This window comes from Passer domesticus, chromosome 8, assembly GCF_036417665.1.
Source record: "Passer domesticus isolate bPasDom1 chromosome 8, bPasDom1.hap1, whole genome shotgun sequence".
NCBI classification, from domain to species: domain Eukaryota; kingdom Metazoa; phylum Chordata; class Aves; order Passeriformes; family Passeridae; genus Passer; species Passer domesticus.
The window spans coordinates 9,283,310-9,305,245 of NC_087481.1; the positions used below are offsets into that span (position 1 = coordinate 9,283,310).

General features: G+C 48.3%; 2 protein-coding genes and 1 long non-coding RNA gene across 3 annotated transcripts in view; all 3 read left to right on the forward strand.

Moving 5' to 3' along the window:
• LOC135305654 (glutamic acid-rich protein-like) overlaps positions 1-21,936 on the forward strand; it is a 217,310-nt gene that overhangs the window by 191,084 nt on the left and 4,290 nt on the right. The window lies entirely within an intron of this gene.
• On the forward strand, positions 3,692-4,777 carry LOC135305665 (probable inactive protein kinase DDB_G0270444). The gene is made up of 3 exons (XM_064429412.1): positions 3,692-3,877; positions 3,990-4,203; positions 4,521-4,777. Exons 1-2 carry the CDS (start codon positions 3,854-3,856, stop codon positions 4,197-4,199), a joined length of 234 nt encoding a protein of 77 aa, XP_064285482.1. The 5' UTR covers positions 3,692-3,853; the 3' UTR covers positions 4,200-4,203; positions 4,521-4,777.
• LOC135305701 (uncharacterized) lies at positions 20,023-21,004 on the forward strand. The gene is made up of 3 exons (XR_010366678.1): positions 20,023-20,185; positions 20,298-20,442; positions 20,759-21,004. It is a non-coding gene; the product is annotated as an uncharacterized LOC135305701 (long non-coding RNA).

Consider the following 21,936-nt stretch of genomic DNA (forward strand, 5'->3'; position numbering starts at 1 on the left):
AAGAGATGAGAGAATTTCAGGTCTGAATGGTGAGGGGATGTTATTCACTTGTTAGAACTCAAGTTAGAATGCACTGTACAGGGGGGTTTTATGTATTGTACAGGGGGGTCTAGAATTCTGTGCATGGATCAGGAGTCCCAAGATGGAGGAATTTGGGCGTGCCCTGTCCTTCTTCTTTCTTCTCCTTGGCATCCATGTTCAGGATGATGTTGGCATGTGTGGATTGGTTCATAGAAAGAGTACACTTGCCAACAAGGGCAGAAAGTATTGGGAAGTAAAGGTAAATATCGAATATGTAATTTTCATTATAAAAGAGACAACCGCCTCGTGGGCGGGGGAGAGTGCCTTTGGCTGTCTTGCTGATCAGACCTCGGCTGGACAGACAGAAAATCTTTGTAGATAAGAAATAATAAACTCGACTGAAGACCGAAAGCAAGAGTCCAGACTCCTTCTTCGAGAGCGCGGCCTACCCAGAACCACTTTTTCCCGTGCTGGGGCAGAGACAAGCAACAGCCGACCCTGGCATATAATTATAGTTTTTAAATTTATATTAGTATTACTGTTTATTTCTATTACCTTTGATATTTATGTGAAAAATTGAATACATTTTTAGCAATCAAAAATTATTTGTCATTGGTTTTAAATAAAACAATTCCTTTCATTAAATCACTGACCACTACTGGCCATTTATTTGTCCTTCTTAATGCTAATTAGTGCTATTTTTAGATCTTTTGATATATTTTTTTATTATTTTCATGGACAGGGTAAAAGGGGCCACTTTGGGGTCCCTGGAGACATTTCTGGGGCACATTTGGGGCAGTTTAGGGTCTGGGCAGTGTGATAAACAAGTCCACTGAATTTAAGAATCAAATAATTATCTTTATTATTTTTGCAAGCAAGAATAAGCAAGGACAGCGCTGGGCGACCCGGAGTCTCCGCTCCACTTTGGCTCACAAAATTCCTATCCCCTGAGTCCACCTTTTATTGCCTTCTTCTCCGGGTTTAGGGATGACGTGATCTGTCTTCTGCGCTTGCTCATTCAGTTGCTAGGGGGTCTTTTTCTGCCTTCTGGTGGTCGTGGGATGAAGGCTTAGTCCCCCTTAGTCTTCCTCTTTGTGAACGCTGAGTGAACTTATGCCTTATAAGGCATATCTATACAGAACACTATACACTTTTCTGCAAGCTAAGCAATTCTTACTAGTACTATACACTTTCTGCAAGCTAAGCAATTCTAGCAAGTTTAAGGATTGTTGTTACAGCTGCTTCTCATTACTTTCCTTTCACAAGGCATAACTTTACAATGGAATTCCCAAAGCACTATAGTAAACCAGCAACCATATGTATCTGCACAAGAAGTTTTTTTTGGCTATTTAACTATTGTTTTATAACATATAGTTATTTAGCTATTGATTTAATTAATGAACAAATGTATTACTACTTGCCGGGGTCGGCTGTTACTTGTCTCTGCCCCAGCACGGGAAAAAGTGGTTCTGGGTAGGCCACGCTCTCGAAGAAGGAGTCTGGACTCTTGCTTTTAGGTCTTCAGTTGAGTTTATTATTTCTTATCTACAAAGATTTTCTGTCTGTCCAGCCGAGGTCTGATCAGCAAGACAGCCAAAGGCACTCTCTCCCGCCCACGAGGCGGTTGTCTCTTTTATAATGAAAATTACATATTAGATATTTACCTTTACTTCCCAATACTTTCTGCCCTTGTTGGCAAGTGTACTCTTTCTATGAACCAATCCACACATGCCAACATCATCCTGAACATGGATGCCAAGGAGAAGAAAGAAGAAGGACAGGGCACGCCCAAATTCCTCCATCTTGGGACTCCTGATCCATGCACAGAATTCTAGACCCCCCTGTACAACACATAAAACCCCCCTGTACAGTGCATTCTAACTTGAGTTCTAACAAGTGAATAACATCCCCTCACCATTCAGACCTGAAATTCTCTCATCTCCTCACCTTCAGGTGTCATTTCTTTAAAAGGATCAAAGTCAAGCCACCAGGTACTTTTGGCAACATTCCAGGGCCTCCGAGCCCCCCAAGGGTTGTCTCGGTAGCTCTGGACATCCGGAGTGATGTACTGAGTTCCCACAACTACTTATTACAAATCCCCCATTTCTTGTTTTACCAATTTTGTTCATTAAATCTTTCTAGTTCTTTCCTAGCAAGCATTAAATGAGCTGCCGCATCAGTTAAGCTATGTGCACTAATTATAGGTGCTAACTTCCTTAGTTTTTTCATCATATTCCAATTCATAATGAATAGAACTGCTGACAAAATAAAACCAAGCAGTCAATATCAACGGAACAAAAATGGGATGGCATATACTGTTTAGGACCCCTGGGGCATTAGGAGACAAACCGAAAAGGGCATCCCACTGGATGTCACTCTGCAAATGCCAGTGGCTCAGCTGAGAGCTCTGGGAGTGACTGACACTGCACTGAGAGGGGCCACAGTCCTGCAAGGGTCTTTCACCAGGAGCAAACAGCAGCCTGGAGGGTGGGCAATGCTGGATCTGTACCACTGCGTGCTCATCCTTCACCTGAATGTGGAGCTGCCCCCAAAGTTGCCATGCATCACTTTTTCTTTTTCTCCTCTTGGGTATATTTTGGAGCAGCTGTTCTATGTGGCTTTTGATGGTGATCCTGTGGCAAGCAGCCATTTGCCTGCTGTGCTATCCTTGCAACTAATACTAACTCTTCATTTCCCTCGGTTTTATTTGGGGTTTTTTATCTATTTGTTCGATTGGTTTGCTGCATGGGTTTCTTTCTTTGTTAGTTTGGGTTTTTGTCTGATTTGGTTAGAGGTTTTTTTTGGTTTTTCATAAATGACTGGTGAAGTTGGCAAAGCCAAACTCAAGATAATGTAAACCAGGATCAGCTTTCCAGAAATTGCTTTTGGCTGGGTTTAGCTGCATCCCACAGGCTCAGGATCACTAGTGTATTTTCAGGTTTTGCTCTGCATATCAGCCTGCCCAGACTCCACTTAGAGTTTCACAAATGGAGAAGACAATGGACATTGTGCCAAGCTTCCTTTCAAACAGAAAAACCTGGGTCAGCATGACAGAAAAGAAGAAAAATAAATCACCAGTTAGAACAGAACCAGTGTCCCACCATCTTCCCCTCCACTGTTATTAATTTTGTACATTTAGAGGCAAACCTGGGTCTAAAGCTTGCATCTCTCAGTTCCTGATGCTATTTGCTACCCTGCAGCCTTGACTGGCCCTGATGTGACTGACTGCTGGGCAAGTGGGGCTGGGGATGCTCAGCCTGGAGAGAGGAGACACTGGGAGACCTCCCTGTGGCTGTGCAGGACTGCAAGGGACCCACAGGAAAGAAGGGGACAGAGTGTTCAGCAGGGCCTGTGGTGACAGGACAAGGGGGGATGGCTTTCAACTGCAGGAGGTTGATTGAAGCTGCATCTAAGGAAGCTGCTCTTTTCCACTGGGGGTGGTGGGCCACTGGCCCAGGCTGTGCACAGAGGCTGTGCATGCCCCATCCTTGGGAACAGGGCTCTGAGCAGCACGCTCTGGGGGAAGACTGCTCAGCTGGGAACAAGATGTTGTTCTTCAGGCTCCCTTGCAAGCCCAACCGTTCAGGGACTCCATCATTCCACGGTCTCCACTGTCCACTTCAGATGGATCCTGGGAACTGTGATGTCACAGCCCACGCTCCAGCTGGAATGTCCAGCGCCCAGCAAAGGGCACAACACAACACTTGGCCGCTGTGTTGACACGCTCTGCACCTTGCTCCTGCCCTCGCCTTTCACTCTTCTTATCCCCCTGATAGCCTGATCACTCCTGACACCGCCTGAGTGCCTGGATTTCCTCATCCAGCCCTGCAGCATGCTCCCCTTTGTTCTGAGGAAGGTACGGTGCCATTCCATGGAGGTGGACACCCCACACCTGCCCGGGTGGGCTGGAGCTCTGTGGGCATGGAGTGGGACAGGGAGCCCACTCTGAGGTTTTGCTGCCTCTGCAGGCTGTCCCAGACAGAGAGGAGGAGATGGAGGTGGATACAGAGATTGATATGGAGGAGGAGATGGAGGTGGATACAAAGATTGATATGGAGGAGGACATGGAAATAGACGGGGAAGACCCTGGAGAGGAAGAGATGGATGTGTATGTGGATGAGGAAGAAGAGATGGATTTGGATATGGAAGAGTCCATTATGGACATGGATATTGATTAAAAAGGTGAGGAAGAGGCCATGATCTTGGCATGAAGAGCAATGCCAGCAGCAGGACAGGCAGAGTGGGTCTCCTGCTGCTGGGCTGGGGCTGGGCTGGGTGCTCCCTGCTCAGGGACATTGTACCCAGGGCACTGGATTCTGGTGGCCATCCACAGCCTTTCCTGTGCCTGGTTTGCTCCACACAAGCTCCATGCCAGACCCAGCCAGGCTCAGTTCTGCTAGCAGAGTCCTGCTGCTGGGCCAGCATGTGCCAGCCTGGGGGCACATGCAAGAGCCCTCTGTGCCTGACTGGACTGACCGTGGCATTTGCTTTTCTTCCAGGTGCGATGGACAGCACAGACAGAGACACCACCCTTTTGTATATATGTTCTACAGTTTGTTGTTGTTCTTTAGAATGTAGATTGTAGGGCTATTTTTGACTTCTGTAAATACATAGTTTTGTTAGGTAGGTTTTGTTAGGTAGGTTTTTCTGTATATATGTTCTATTGATCGTTTTTGTTACAAATATTCTTACAATGTAAATGTATTCTGCATTTTTCCTGCTGTTCTTCTGTAATAAAAAAATTTTACTTTTCACACCCCAGTTCTCCTTGCATTTGCTTCAGGCACAGGCAGCATTTTGCAAAGTTGTGCTTTCCACTTGCTCCAGGTCACCAGGACTGGGGGTCCCTGGCACAGCCTCCCCAGGAGTGGGGGTCCCTGTGCACAGAGGGGTCCCACTGACAGAGGTGAGCCTCTCCTTGCAGTTTCTCTGGACACACTTGGGGTCCCTGGCACAGCCACCCCAGGAGTGGGGGTCCCTGTGCACAGAGGGGTCCCACTGACAAAGGTGAGCCTCTGCTTGCAGTTTCTCTGGACACACTTGGGAGCTGTAGGGGCAAAGCCCAGTGTGCCCTGGCCCATGGATCCCATGTTGGAGCAGGGCTGAGCCTGGTGCTCCTGCAGAGCCTCAGCCATGGCTCTTCCCTGGGCAGCCCCAGGGCTAAGGAGGGTGCACTGGGCTGTGGGCAAGCCCTGCTCCTGGGCACCCTGAGGGGCTGGAGCCAGCCTGGAGGGAGCCTCAGCCCTACATGGACCAACATTTCCTTTGGAAACCCCCTCTCTCCCCAGACTCTGCTGAGCACAAGAATAATTGATCCTCCTAGTTCAAGGTGTGACCTTCATTGGCACAAATTTGTCCCTTGCACTTTCTAGCACAGCATATGTCAGTGCTTGTAATCCCTGTTCTGCACACTCTGCTTAGGCAGCAAAACATCTGAAGCTGAGGGAACATCTGGAATTAGCATCAACCTGCAGAGAGCTCCAGGGGGAGAACCTACCCCCAAGCACCCAGTGAAATACTTGACACTGATAGTCTGGGGCAGAGCTGAAACTAAAGTATTTTAACGCCAAGAGAGAGGATATTTTATTGCTGAATTCATTCTGCAAGAACAAGAATGGAAGCATTTGGTCTCCTCACCTGCCATAGATGTGTATTGCCAAGGTTTGCCTCTGGGTTATGACTGATTTTGATGAATCTGTTCAGAACTCTGATGCTGTTCCTGGCTAAGGTGCAGAGATGATATTTCAGAGCCAGATGAGCTCAGCACATCTTGTGTAATGCAGAATGTCCAGAGCCAGACATTCAGGCCATGCAAACTGATACTTTTTCATCTCTGTGCAAAGATCAGTAGTAGGACATCCCTGATGTTCCACACACTTCTCAGATGCTCCTCTGACCAGCTTCCCCATGGCATTGTTCCTGGCACAACGTTAAAGCCAGGCAGGTCACACATATTCTCTTCCTCTGACTCCTGCTGGGATGACAACACCAAAAAACAGAAAAGAGATATAATGATCAGGGATTTTCATTGTGTGAGCTCTGCATTCCCCAAGCTCTTGCAAAGGGGGAATGTTCATCGGGCAAAGGACATGAGAAGGAGCCTCAAATTGTCCAAAATCTCAGTAAAAATATTATTTCCTATGGAACCCTTCACCAAAGCTGGTCACACTTCAGGCCCTTTCTGCACCCATTTCCTAATGTGCATCTCCCTGTGGGGTGTTCCCACTGCTCCAGGGACCCAGCACAAACCTTATAGCCCCACACCAACACACCCCCAGGAGCTGCAGCCTTCCCTCCAAACCTGGGCACCTGCAGCAGCCACCTCTGCGCTGAGCTGAGCCGGTTTCTCCCAAAACCAGGTTCTCCATTTATCCTTGAAAAGATTGACAATAGCATTCTTGTCTTCTCCAAAAGGGCCATCGTTTCACAACTGTCATCTCCACACTGAGACTTTATTCCCTTCAAGTGTTCAAGTACACAGGCAGCACCAAGGAAGGTGCTGAAGTGAGTCAAGTTGAACCCCAAAGAGCTCTCAGCTCCCCGAGAAAGCTCAGACAAGCACTAGAGAAAGAATTCATGCTTCCATAACTGGCACCTAACAGCCACAGGGCAAGTGAGAAGTTGGTATTAGAGAATGAAGAAAAAGCACTGAGTAATAAAAGGTGAGAAAAATCCATCACTCCAACAGGTGAATGAAGGTAAACCACATGAAGAAACAGAAGAAGATGGAGGGGAAAAAACCCACCATTAATAGTGTCCGTGACACCCAGAGCCAAAAGAAGCCCAGGGGATCAGCAAGGATGTAAGCACATGCTCCAAACCACAGCAGAAATGAAGTGAGAGCTCTGGAGGTAACAAAAGAAAGAGGCAGCCTGAAGAAAGGAAATAATGCCTCCCCACAAGGTGTTTTGGTTTTTTCAAGTGAGAGTGTCTTGTATCGTGTGGTGGAAACCCAGAAAAATAAAGGTCGGGAGAATCATGGTTGAATTGGAACATTCCTGCATAGCAGCCGAGATATAGCCTTGTGCAAATTATTCCATGCAGCATTCACATGTTTAATTGCTTCTTTTCATCTTCCTGGGGAAGCAGAGTTGCTTTATTTACTCCAAGCAAGATTTTCTCCCTCCTCCCTGGCAAACAACAAGCTCCCATCCTGGCAAGTGCTCGTGGCTTTACTTAAGGCTCATCACACCCATGCTCAAGAGAGTGGAGCAGGTTAATTTATCAATTGTTCCAATGACTGACTTGCCCAGCTGCCAGGTTCAAGAGCCCCAGAGTGCCTCAGGTTGTACAGGATCACAGAAGGAAAAGCTCCATTGAATTCAGCTGCTGCCACACTGGCCCTCTTTGCCTGTCAAACACATTCAGCTGCTCTTGCTCTGCCCTGTCAAAATCCCCCATAAAATACAAGTGAAAATCCCTCCCCACCTGTGAGAAAGCACAGCTGGATTCTGCTCAGGGCATTTCAAACTATGTGGGGTAGTTGTGACCTCCCCTTGCAAAGGCAGCATTTCAGGAAAACCAAAAGTTTCTTTTCATGGACTCACCAGACTCAGGACGCCTTCCCCTAGATCAGGTTGCTCCAAGCCACATCCAACGTGGCCTTGAACACTTCCAAGGGTAACACAACCACAGCTTCTCTGGAACCTGTTTTGCTCCTCCCACCTCTAAAATCATACCCAACGTAGCAGCCTCATAGATTGATTTCTATTCAATAGCTGCATTTTTCTAGCAAAGAAATATGGCAAACCTTGTTTGCATCTGACTTTGCAAAATCAACACAAGCTCTTCAGAAAGGGCTGCTGGACACTTGTCTTCTTTTTCCCCATTTGGTGGAACATTTTCATTCTGTTGTTGTTTGGAGCAGTATTTTAATCGATCTGGCTGAGGCTGTTTCAAATAGTACAGCAAGTTATTTGTGTGAGGGGTGGAAAACTGAGCTCTTGCACATCCAGTGTTTCTGTTGTTGGAAGTCTTCAATCCCACCTCTCTGATGGGATGAAATAGGTGCTACTAATCCAATTCCTAAAGTATCATGCATCGAGCTGACACTATTTGAAGACTTAAAAATAAAGTAAATTTAAACAAACCTCTACTCCTTTCCATTTTCTCTGTTCCACAGTTGATGACAGAAGACAGGAGAGAAAGATTGTTTTAGGAACAATGCTTTCAGGACTCTAAAAAGAATATCAAACCTGCTCTGCCACACTCTCGGCTGTTACAGCCCCAAAATCACTGGCTGTCATGGCTCACAGAGTCACAATTGTGATGAGATTTCTACCACAGCACAGGACAGCAAATTTTTGGTTGTTTTCCTGGGAAGAACTTCTGGGTAGCAAGGCAGACGTGGCTCTTCTAATGGCCCTTGAAAGTGAATGTGTGAAATGAGGTAGACAAAGCCAAAGGCCAGCTGAACCTGGGATCTCTGAATGTGTCTTCACATTCTTCCCAGGAAGATGAGTGGCAATCACTTTTCTGCCAGGGAAAGGGAATCTGCTGGAATGTGGTGTAGAAAATGTGCTTTCTGCTCCTCTCGGAGCCAAAATTCCTACCCATTTCTTTGAAGTCCTGGTTAGGTAAGGACCATGTTCAGCTGAGTGACAGTGAAACAAAATGGCAAGCCAGGAATACATTGCCCTGCACACAACATCCTCCATTCCCATGGATGGTTTCTCACTGGCACACAGGAGGAAGGAAAAAACCCAAATGCATTGTTGTACACCAAGTCAGATGTTTTGAGGGATGAACAGATCTCACGGGGATATGGAAACCTCCCCTGAAAACCAGTTCAGAGAAAGCCTGAGCTGTTTTGTGCTGCTAGGCATGAAGATGCTCAGGATCTTCCACAGGTGCTCAGAAGGCAGCAGGATTGTGCCTGGATGTCACTCCGCAAATGCCAGTGGCTCAGCAGAGAGCTCTGGCAGTGACTGACACTGCACTGAGAGGGGCCACAGTCCTGCAAGGGTCTTTCACCAGGAGCAAACAGCAGCCTGGAGGGTGGGCAATGCTGGATCTGTACCACTGCGTGCTCATCCTTCACCTGAATGTGGAGCTGCCCCCAAAGTTGCCATGCATCACTTTTTCTTTTCCTCCTGTTGGGTATATTTTGGAGCAGCTGTTCTATGTGGCTTTTGATGGTGATCCTGTGGGAAGCAGCCATTTGCCTGCTGTGCTATCCTCACAACTAATACTAACTCTTCATTTCCTTTGGTTTTATTTGGCGTTTTTTATCTATTTCTTGGATCAGTTTGCATGGGTTGGTTTGTGTTTGTTTGGGTTTTTGTCTGATTTGGTTTGAGTTTTTTCTTTGGTTTTTCATAAATGACTGGTGAAGTTGGCAAAGCCAAACTCAAGACAATGTAAACCAGGATCAGCTTTCCAGAAATTGCTTTTGGCTGGGTTTAGCTGCATCCCCCAGGCTCAGGATCACTAGTGTATTTTCAGGTTTTGCTCTGCATATCAGCCTGCCCAGACTCCACTTAGAGTTTCACAAATGGAGAAGACAATGGACATTGTGCCAAGCTTCCTTTCAAACAGAAAAACCTGGGTCAGCATGACAGAAAAGAAGAAAAATAAATCACCAGTTAAAACAGAACCAGTGTCCCACCATCTTCCTTTCCACTGTTATTAATTTTGTACATTTAGAGGCAAACCTGGGTCTAAAGCTTGCATCTCTCAGTTCCTGATGCTATTTTGTACCCTTCAGCCTTGACTGGCCCTGATGTGACTGACTGCTGGGCAAGTGGGGCTGGGGATGCTCAGCCTGGAGAGAGGAGACACTGGGAGGCCTCCCTGTGGCTCTGCAGGACTGGAAGGGTCCCGCAGGAAAGAAGGGGACAGAGTGTTCAGCAGGGCCTGTGGTGACAGGACAAGGGGGGATGGCTTTCAACTGCAGCAGGTTGATTGAAGCTGCATCTAAGGAAGCTGCTCTTTTCCACTGGGGGTGGTGGGGCACTGGCCCAGGCTGTGCACAGAGGCTGTGCATGCCCCATCCTTGGCAACAGGGCTCTGAGCAGCCTGTTCTGGGGGAAGACTGCTCAGCTTGGAACAAGATGTTGTTCTTCAGGCTCCCTTCCAAGCCCAACCATTCAGGGACTCCATCATTCCATGGTCTCCAGTGTCCACTTCAGATGGAGCCTGGGAACTGTGATGTCACAGCCCACGCTCCAGCTGGAACGTCCAGCGCCCAGCAAAGGGCACAACACAACCGTTGTTCATTGTGTTCACATGCTCTTCACCCTGCTCCTGCCCACTCTGCTTTTCACCTGCCCCCTGATAACCCATTCAGTCCTGAAAGATCCTTAGTGCCTGGATTTTGTCATCCAGCCCTGCAGGATGCTCCTCTTTGTTCTGAGGAAGGTATGGTGCCATTCCATGCAGGTGGACACCCCACACCTGCCCGGGTGGGCTGGAGCTCTGTGGGGATGGAGTGGGACAGGGAGTCCACTCTGAGGTTTTGCTACCTCTGCAGGCTGTCCCAGACAGAGAGGAGGAGATGGAGGTAGATACAAAGATTGATACGGAAGATGGAAATAGACGGAGAAGACACTGGAGAGGAAGAGATGGATGTGGATGTGGAGGAGGAAGAAGAGATGGACGTGTATGTGGATGAGGAAGAAGAGATGGATGTGGATATGGAAGAGTCCATTGAGGACATGGATATTGATTAAAATGGTGAGGAAGAGGCCATGATCTTGGCATGAAGAGCAATGCCAGCAGCAGGACAGGCAGAGTGGGTCTCCTGCTGCCAGGCTGGGGCTGGGCTGGGTGCTCCCTGCTCAGGGACATTGTACCCAGGGCACTGGATTCTGGTGGCCATGCACAGCCTTTCCTGTGCCTGCTTTGCTCCACACAAGCTCCCTCCCAGACCCAGCCAGGCTCAGTTCTGCTAGCAGAGTCCTGCTGCTGGGCCAGTGTCTGCCAGCCTGGGGGCACATGCAAGAGCCCTCTGTGCCTGACTGGACTGACCGTGGCATTTGCTTTTCTTCCAGGTGCCATGGACATCATGGAGAGAGATGCCACTTTTCTGTACATACGTTTTACACTTTGATGTTGACTTTAGGATATAGGTTTTAGGGCTTTTTGTCTTCTGTAAATATGTTTCATATATTTTTTGTTAGATAGGTTTTTATGTATATATGTTCTATCGATTGTTGTTACAAATATTCTTGCAATGTAAATATCTTCTGTATTTTTTCTGGTGTTCTTCTCTAATAAACAAATTTTATTTTTCACGCCCCAGTTCTCCTTGCATTTGCTTCAGGCACAGGCAGCATTTTGCAAAGTTGTAGTTTCCACTTGCTCCAGGTTCCCAGGGCTGGAGGTCAGAAGTAGATGAAGGGGAAAAAATCCACAATTAAGAGTGTCCAGGACACCCAGAGCCAAAAGAAGCGCAGGGGATCAGGAAAGAGGGAAGCACGTGCTCCAAACAACAGAAATGAAGTGAGAGCTCTGGAGGGAACAAAAGAAAGAGGAAGTCTGAAGAAAGGAAAAAACGTCTCCCCACAAGTTGTTTTGCTTTTTTTCATTGAGAGTCTCTTCTACCATGTGGTGGAAACCCAGAAAAATAAAGGTCAGGAGAAGCATGGTTTATTGGGAACATTCCTGCATTGTAGACAATCCTTGTGCAAATCATTCCATGCAGCAGTCACATATTTAATTGCTTCTCTTCCTGGGGAAGCAGAGTTGCTTTATTTACTCCAAGCAAGATTTTCTCCCTCCTCCCTGGCAAAGAACAAGCTCCCATCCTGGCAAGCGCTCGCTGCTTTCCTTAACACTCATCACACCCATGCTAAGGAGAGTGGAGCAGGTTAATTTTTCACTTGTTGCAAGTTTTAACTCCTTCTTAGATAAGGACCATGTTCAGCTGAGTGACAGTGAAGCAAAATGGCAAGCCAGGAATCAATTTCCCTGCACACAACATCCTCCATTCCCATGGATGGTTTCTCACTGGCACACAGGAGGAAGGAAAGGAACACAAATGCATCATTGTACATCAAGTCATACATGTTGAGGGATGAAAAGATCTCACGGGGATATGGAAACCCCCCCTGAAAAGCAGTTCAGAGAAATCCTGAGCTGTTTTGTGCTGCTAGGCATGAAGATGCTCAGGATCTTCCACAGATGCTCAGCAGGCAGCAGGTTTGTGCCTGGATGTCACTCTGCAAATGCCAGTGGCTCAGCTGAGAGCTCTGGCAGTGACTGACTCCGCACTGAGAGGGGCCACAGTCCTGCAAGGGGCTTTCATCAGGAGCAAACAGCAGCCTGGAGGATGGGCAATGCTGGATCTGTACCACTGCGTGCTCATCCTTCACCTGAATGTGGAGCTGCCCCCAAAGTTGCCATGGATCACTTTTTCTTTTTCTCCTCTTGGGTATATTTTGGAGCAGCTGTTCTATGTGGCTTTTGATGGTGATCCTGTGGGAAGCAGCCATTTGCCTGCTGTGCTATCCTTGCAACTAATACTAACTCTTCATTTCCTTTGGTTTTATTTGGCGTTTTTTATCTATTTGTTTGATTGGTTTGCTGCATGGGTTTGTTTGTTTGTTTGTTTGATTGATTGATTGATTGATTGGGTTTTTGTCTGATTTGGTTTGAGTTTTTTTTTGGTTTTTCATAAACGACTGGTGAAGTTGGCAAAGCCAAACTCAAGACAATGTAAACCAGGATCAGCTTTCCAGAAATTCCTTTTGGCTGGGTTTAGCTGCATCCCCCAGGCTCAGGATCACTAGTATATTTTCAGGTTTTGCTCTGCATATCAGCCTGCCCAGACTCCGCTTGGTGTTTCACGAATGGAGAAGACAATGGACATTGTGCCAAGCTTCCTTTCAAACAGAAAAACCTGGGACAGCATGACAGAAAATAAGAAAAAAAATATCACCAGTTAGAACAGAACCAGTGTCCCACCATCTTCCTCTCCACTGTTATTAATTTTGTACATTTAGAGGCAAACCTGGGTCTAAAGCTTGCATCTCTCAGTTCCTGATGCTATTTTGTACCCTTCAGCCTTGACTGGCCCTGATGTGACTGACTGCTGGGCAAGTGGGGCTGGGGATGCTCAGCCTGGAGAGAGGAGACACTGGGAGGCCTCCCTGTGGCTCTGCAGGACTGGAAGGGTCCCGCAGGAAAGAAGGGGACAGAGTGTTCAGCAGGGCCTGTGGTGACAGGACAAGGGGGGATGGCTTTCAACTGCAGCAGGTTGATTGAAGCTGCATCTAAGGAAGCTGCTCTTTTCCACTGGGGGTGGTGGGGCACTGGCCCAGGCTGTGCACAGAGGCTGTGCATGCCCCATCCTTGGGAACAGGGCTCTGAGCAGCACGCTCTGGGGGAAGACTGCTCAGCTGGGAACAAGATGTTGTTCTTCAGGCTCCCTTGCAAGCCCAACCGTTCAGGGACTCCATCATTCCATGGTCTCCACTGTCCACTTCAGATGGAGCCTGGGAACTGTGATGTCACAGCCCACGCTCCAGCTGGAACGTCCAGCGCCCAGCAAAGGGCACAACACAACCCTTGGCCGTTGTGTTTGCACGCTCTTCACCCTGCTCCTGCCCACTCTGCTTGTCACCTTTCCTCAGTCCTGAAAGATCCTGAGTGCCTGGATTTCATCATCCAGCCCTGCAGGATGCTCCCATTTGTCCTGAGGAAGGTATGGTGCCATTCCATGGAGGTGGACACCCCCACCTGCCCGGGTGGGCTGGAGCTCTGTGGGCATGGAGTGGGACAGGCAGCCCACTCTGAGGTTTTGCTGCCTCTGCAGGCTGTCCCAGATGGAGAAGAGGAGATAGAGGTGGATATAGAGATTGATAGAGAGGAGGACATGGAAACGGAGGGAGAAGACACTGGGGAGGAGGAGATGGAGGTGGAGGTGACGGTGACAGTAGAAGAAGCGATGGATGTGGATATGGAAGAGTCCATTGAGGACATGGACATTGATTAAAAAGGTGAGGAAGAGGCCATGATCTTGGCATGAAGAGCAATGCCAGCAGCAGGACAGGCAGAGTGGGTCTCCTGCTGCCAGGCTGGGGCTGGGCTGGGTGCTCCCTGCTCAGGGACATTGTACCCAGGGCATTGGATTCTGGTGGCCATGCACAGCCTTTCCTGTGCCTGGTTTGCTCCACACAAGCTCCATGCCAGACCCAGCCAGGCTCAGTTCTGCTAGCAGAGTCCTGCTGCTGTGCCAGCTGTGCCAGCCTGGGGCCACATGCAAGAGCCCTCTGTGCCTGACTGGACTGACCGTGGCATTTGCTTTTCTTCCAGGTGCCATGGACATCATGGAGAGAGATGCCACGTTTTTGTACATACGTTTTACACTTTGATGTTGTCTTTAGGATATAGGTTTTAGGGCTTTTTGTCTTCTGTAAATATGTTTCATATATTTTTTGTTAGATAGGTTTTTCTGTATATATGTTCTATCGATTGTTGTTGTTACAAATATTCTTACAGTGTAAATATGTTCCGTAATTTTGCTGCTGTTCTTTTGTAATAAACAAATATTATTTTTCACACCCCAGTTCTCCTTGCATTTGCTTCAGGCACAGGCAGCATATTGCCAAGTTGTAGTTTCCACTTGCTCCAGGTTCCCAGGGCTGGATGTCACAAGTAGATGGAGGGATAAAAATCCACAATTAAGAGTGTCCATGACACCCAGAGCCAAAAGAAGCCCAGGGGATCAGGAAAGAGGGAAGCACGTGCTCCAAACAACAGCAGAAATGTAGTGAGAGCTCTGGAGGGAGCAAAAGAAAGAGGAAGTCTGAAGAAAGGAAGAAACGTCTCCCCACAAGGTGTTTTGCTTTTTTTCATTGAGAGTCTCTTCTACCATGTGGTGGAAACCCAGAAAAATAAAGGTCAGGAGAAGCATGGTTTATTGGGAACATTCCTGCATTGTAGACAATCCTTGTGCAAATCATCCCATGCAGCACTCACATGTTTAATTGCTTCTCTTCCTGGGGAAGCAGAGTTCCTTTATTTTCTCCAAGCAAGATTTTCTCCCTCCTCCCTGGCAAAGAACAAGCTCCCATCCTGGCAAGCGCTCGCTGCTTTCCTTAACACTCATCACACCCATGCTAAGGAGAGTGGAGCAGGTTAATTTATCACTTGTTGCAAGTTCTAAGTCCTTCTTAGATAAGGACCATGTTCAGCTGAGTGACAGTGAAGCAAAATGGCAAGCCAGGAATCAATTTCCCTGCACACAATGTCCTCCAGTCACATGGATGGTTTCTCACTGGCACACAGGAGGAAGGAAAGGAACACAAATGCATCATTGTACATCAAGTGATACGTGTTGAGGGATGAAAAGATCTCACGGGGATATGGAAACCCCCCCTGAAAAGCAGTTCAGAGAAATCCTGAGCTGTTTTGTGGTCCTAGGCATGAAGATGCTCAGGATCTTCAACAGATGCTCAGCAGGCAGTAGGATTGCAGCTGGATGTCACTCTGGAAATGCCAGTGGCTCAGCAGAGAGCTCTGGCAGTGACTGACACTGCACTGAGAGGGGCCACAGTCCTGCAAGGGTCTTTCACCAGGAGCAAACAGCAGCCTGGAGGGTGGGCAATGCTGGATCTGTACCACTGCGTGCTCATCCTTCACCTGAATGTGGAGCTGCCCCCAAAGTTGCCATGCATCACTTTTTCTTTTTCTCCTCTTGGGTATATTTTCGAGCAGCTGTTCTATGTGGCTTTTGATGGTGATCCTGTGGGAAGCAGCCATTTGCCTGCTGTGCTATCCTTGCAACTAATACTAACTCTTCATTTCCTTTGGTTTTATTTGGGGTTTTTTATCTATTTGTTTGATTGGTTTGCTGCATGGGTTTGTTTGTTTGTTTGTTTGTTTGTTTGATTGATTTGGGTTTTTGTCTGATTTGGTTTGAGCTTTTTTTTTGTTTTTCATAAATGACTGGTGAAGTTGGCAAAGCCAAACTCAAGATAATGTAAACCAGGATCAGCTTTCCAGAAATTGCTTTTGGCTGGGTTTAGCTGCATCCCCCAGGCTCAGGATTACTAGTATATTTTCAGGTTTTGCTCTGCATATCAGCCTGCCCAGACTCCGCTTGGTGTTTCACGAATGGAGAAGACAATGGACATTGTGACAAGCTTCCTTTCAAACTGAAAACCTGGGTCAGCATGACAGAAAAGAAGAAAAAGAAATCACCAGTTAGAACAGAACCAGTGTCCCACCACATTCCTCTCCACTGTTATTAATTTTGTACATTTAGAGGCAAACCTGGGTCTAAAGCTTGCATCTCTCAGTTCCTGATGCTATTTGCTACCCTGCAGCCTTGACTGGCCCTGATGTGACTGACTGCTGGGCAAGTGGGGCTGGGGATGCTCAGCCTGGAGAGAGGAGACACTGGGAGGCCTCCCTGTGGCTGTGCAGGACTGGAAGGGTCCCGCAGGAAAGAAGGGGACAGAGTGTTCAGCAGGGCCTGTGCTGACAGGACAAGGGGGGATGGCTTTCAACTGCAGCAGGTTGATTGAAGCTGCATCTAAGGAAGCTGCTCTTTTCCACTGGGGGTGGTGGGGCACTGGCCCAGGCTGTGCACAGAGGCTGTGCATGCCCCATCCTTGGCAACAGGGCTCTGAGCAGCCTGCTCTGGGGGAAGACTGCTCAGCTGGGAACAAGATGTTGTTCTTCAGGCTCCCTTGCAAGCCCAACCGTTCAGGGACTCCATCATTCCGTGGTCTCCAGTGTCCACTTCAGATGGAGCCTGGGAACTGTGATGTCACAGCCCACGCTCCAGCTGGAACGTCCAGCGCCCAGCAAAGGGCACAACACAAGCCTTGGCCGCTGTGTTTGCACGCTCTTCACCCTGCTCCTGCCCACTCTGCTTGTCAGCTTTCCTCAGTCCTGAAAGATCCTTAGTGCCTGGATTTTGTCATCCAGCCCTGCAGGATGCTCCCATTTGTCCTGAGGAAAGTATGGTGCCATTCCATGGAGGTGGACACTCCCCACCTGCCCGGGTGGGCTGGAGCTCTGTGGGCATGGAGTGGGACAGGCAGCCCACTCTGAGGTTTTGCTGCCTCTGCAGGCTGTCCCAGAGGGAGAAGGGGAGATGGAGGTGGATACAGAGATTGATAGAGAGGAGGACATGGAGATGGAGGGAGAAGACACTGGGGAGGAGGAGATGGAGGTGGAGGTGGAGGTGACGGTGGAAGAAGCGATGGATGTGGATATGGAAGAGTCCATTGAGGACATGGACATTGATTAAAAAGGTGAGGAAGAGGCCATGATCTTGGCATGAAGAGCAATGCCAGCAGCAGGACAGGCAGAGTGGGTCTCCTGCTGCCAGGCTGGGGCTGGGCTGGGTGCTCCCTGCTCAGGGACATTGTACCCAGGGCACTGGATTCTGGTGGCCATCCACAGCCTGTCCTGTGCCTGCTTGCTCCACACAAGCTCCGTCCCAGACCCAGCCAGGCTCAGTTCTGCTAGCAGAGTCCTGCTGCTGGGCCAGTGTCTGCCAGCCTGGGGGCACGTGAAAGAGCCCTCTGTGCCTGACTGGAGTGACCGTGGCATTTGCTTTTCTTCCAGGTGCCATGGACATCATGGAGGGAGATACCACCTTTTTCTACATGTGTTTTACACTTTGATGTTGTCTTTAGGATATTAGTTTTAGGGCTTTTTGTCTTCTGTAAATATGTTTCATATATGTTTTTGTTAGATAGGTTTTTCTGTATATATGTTCTATCGATTGTTGTTGTTACAAATATTCTTGCAATGTAAATATATTCTGTATTTTTGCTGCTGTTCTTCTCTAATAAACAAATTTTATTTTTCACACCCCAGTTCTCCTTGCATTTGCTTCAGGCACAGGCAGCATATTGCCAAGGTGTAGTTTCCACTTGCTCCAGGTTCCCAGGGCTGGAGGTCACAAGTAGATGAAGGGGAAAAAATCCACAATTAAGAGTGTCCATGACAACCAGAGCCAAAAGAAGCCCAGGGAAGCACGTGCTCCAAACAACAGCAGAAATGTAGTGAGAGCTCTGGAGGGAACAAAAGAAAGAGGAAGACTGAAGAAAGGAAGAAACGTCTCCCCACAAGTTGTTTTGCTTTTTTTCATTGAGAGTCTCTTCTACCATGTGGTGGAAACCCAGAAAAATAAAGGTCAGGAGAAGCATGGTTTATTGGGAACATTCCTGCATTGTAGACAATCCTTGTGCAAATCATCCCATGCAGCACTCACATGTTTAATTGCTTCTCTTCCTGGGGAAGCAGAGTTCCTTTATTTTCTCCAAGCAAGATTTTCTCCCTCCTCCCTGGCAAAGAACAAGCTCCCATCCTGGCAAGCGCTCGCTGCTTTCCTTAACACTCATCACACCCATGCTAAGGAGAGTGGAGCAGGTTAATTTTTCACTTGTTGCAAGTTCTAAGTCCTTCTTAGATAAGGACCATGTTCAGCTGAGTGACAGTGAAGCAAAATGGCAAGCCAGGAATCAATTTCCCTGCACACAATGTCCTCCAGTCACATGGATGGTTTCTCACTGGCACACAGGAGGAAGGAAGGAACCCAAATGCATCATTGTACATCAAGTGATACGTGTTGAAGGATGAGCAGATCTCACGGGGATATGGAAACCCCCCCTGAAGAGCAGTTCAGAGAAATCCTGAGCTGTTTTGTGGTCCTAGGCATGAAGATGCTCAGGATCTTCAACAGATGCTCAGCAGGCAGCAGGATTGCGGCTGGATGTCACTCTGCAAATGCCAGTGGCTCAGCTGAGAGCTCTGGCAGTGACTGACACCGCACTGATAGGGGCCACAGTCCTGCAAGGGGCTTTCACCAGGAGCAAACAGCAGCCTGGAGGGTGGGCAATGCTGGATCTGTACCACTGCGTGCTCATCCTTCACCTGAATGTGGAGCTGCCCCCAAAGTTGCCATGCATCACTTTTTCTTTTTCTCCTCTTGGGTATATTTTCGAGCAGCTGTTCTATGTGGCTTTTGATGGTGATCCTGTGGGAAGCAGCCATTTGCCTGCTGTGCTATCCTTGCAACTAATACTAACTCTTCATTTCCTTTGGTTTTATTTGGCGTTTTTTATCTATTTGTTTGATTGGTTTGCTGCATGGGTTTGTTTGTTTGTTTGTTTGGGTTTTTGTCTGATTTGGTTTGAGCTTTTTTTTTGTTTTTCATAAATGACTGGTGAAGTTGGCAAAGCCAAACTCAATATAATGTAAACCAGGATCAGCTTTCCAGAAATTCCTTTTGGCTGGGTTTAGCTGCATTCCCCCAGGCTCAGGATCACTAGTATATTTTCAGGCTTTGCTCTGCATATCAGCCTGCCCAGACTCTGCTTGGTCTTTCACAAATGGAGAAGACAATGGACATTGTGCCAAGCTTCCTTTCAAACAGAAAAACCTGGGACAGCATGACAGAAAAGAAGAAAAATAAATCACCAGTTAGAACAGAACTAGTGTCCCACCATCTTCCTCTCCACTGTTATTAGTTTTGTACATTTAGAGGCAAACGTGGGTCTAAAGCTTGTATCTCTCAGTTCCTGATGTTATTTGCTACCCTGCAGCCTTGACTGGCCCTGATGTGACTGACTGCTGGGCAAGTGGGGCTGGGGATGCTCAGCCTGGAGAGAGGAGACACTGGGAGGCCTCACTGTGGCTGTGCAGGACTGGAAGGGTCCCGCAGGAAAGAAGGGGACAGAGTGTTCAACAGGGCCTGTGGTGACAAGACAAGGGGGGATGGCTTTCAACTGCAGCAGGTTGATTGAAGCTGCATCTAAGGAAGCTGCTCTTTTCCACTGGGGGTGGTGGGGCACTGGCCCAGGCTGTGCACAGAGGCTGTGCATGCCCCATCCTTGGCAACAGGGCCCTTAGCAACATGCTCTGGGGGAAGACTGCTCAGCTGGGAACAAGATGTTGTTCTTCAGGCTCCCTTGCAAGCCCAACCGTTCAGAGACTCCATCATTCCATGGTCTCCAGTGTCCACTTCAGATGGAGCCTGGGAACTGTGATGTCACAGCCCATGCTCCAGCTGGAACGTCCAGCGCCCAGCAAAGGGCACAACACAACCCTTGGCCGCTCTGTTGACATGCTCTGCACCTTGCTCCTGCCCTCGCCTTTCACTCTTCTTATCCCCCCGATACCCCCATCATTCCTGACAGCTCCTGAGTGCCTGGATTTCATCATCCAGCCCTGCAGGATGCTTCCCTTTCTTCTGGGGAAGGTATGGTGCCATTCCATGGAGGTGGACACTCCCCACCTGCCTGGGTGGGCTGGAGCTCTGTGGGGATGGAGTGGGACAGGGACCCCACTCTGAGGTTTTACTACCTCTGCAGGCTGTCCCAGACAGAGAGGAGGAGATAGAGGTAGATACCAAGATTGATACGGAGGAGATGGAAATAGACGGAGAAGACCCTGGAGAGGAAGAGATGGAGGTGGATATGGAAGAGTCCATTGAGGACATGGATATTGATTAAAAAGGTGAGGAAGAGGCCATGATCTTGGCATGAAGACCACTGCCAGCAGCAGGACAGGCAGAGTGGGTCTCCTGCTGCCAGGCTGGGGCTGGGCTGGGTGCTCCCTGCTCAGGGACATTGTACCCAGGGCACTGGATTTTGATGGCCATCCACAGCCTTTCCTGTGCCTGCTTTGCTCCACACAAGCTCCATGCCAGACCCAGCCAGGCTCAGTTCTGGTAGCAGAGTCCTGCTGCTGTGCCAGCTGTGCCAGCCTGGGGGCACATGCAAGAGCCCTCTGTGCCTGACTGGAGTGACCGTGGCATTTGCTTTTCTTCCAGCTGCAAAGGACATCATGGACAGAGATGCCACCTTTTTGTACATATGTTTTACACTTTGGTGTTGTCATTAGCATATAGGTTTTAGGGCTTTTTGTCTTCTGTAAATATGTTTCATATATTTTTTGTTAGATAGGTTTTTCTGTATATATGTTCTATCGATTGTTGTTGTTACAAATATTCTTACAGTGTAAATATGTTCTCTATTTTTGCTGCTGTTCTTCTTTAATAAACAAATTTTATTTTTCACACCCCAGTTCTCCTTGCATTTCCTTCAGGCACAGGCAGCATTTTGCAAAGTTGTGCTTTCCACTTGCTCCAGGTTCCCAGGGCTGGAGGTCCCTGGCACAGCCACCCCAGGAGTGGGGGTCCCTGTGCACAGAGGGGTCCCACTGACAGAGGTGACCCTCTGCTTGCAGTTTCTCTGGACACACTTGGGAGCTGTAGGGGCAAAGCCCAGCGTGCCCTGGCTCATGGATCCCATGTTGGAGCAGGGCTGAGCCTCTGTGCTCCTGCAGAGCCCCAGCCATGGCTCTTCCCTGGGCAGCCCCAGGGCTAAGGAGGGTGCACTGGGCTGTGGGCAAGCCCTGCTCCTGGGCACCCTGAGGGGCTGGAGCCAGCCTGGAGGGAGCCTCAGCCCTACATGGACCAACATTTCCTTTGGAAACTCCCTCTCTCCCCAGACTCTGCTGAGCACAACAAGAATTGATCCTCCTAGCTCAAGGTGTGAAGTTAATTGGCACAAATTTGTCCCTTGCACTTTCTAGCACAGCAAATGTCAGTGCTCGTAATCCCTGTTCTGCACACTCTGCTCAGGCAGCAAAACATGTGAACCTGAGGGAACATCTGGAATTAGCACCAACCTGCAGAGAGCTCCAGGGGGAGAACCTACCCGCAAGCATCCAGAGAAATACTTGACACTGATAGTCTGGGGCAGAGCTGAAACTAAAGTATTTTAATGCCAAGAGAGAGGATTATTTTATTGCTGAATTCATTCTCCAAGAACAAGAATGGAAGCTTTTGGTCTCCTCACCTGCCATAGATGTGTATTGCCAAGGTTTGCCTCTGGGTTATGACTGATTTTGATGAATCTGTTCAGAACTCTGATGCTGTTCCTGGCTAAGGTGCAGAGATGATATTTCAGAGCCAGATGAACTCTGCACATCTCGTGCAATGCAGAA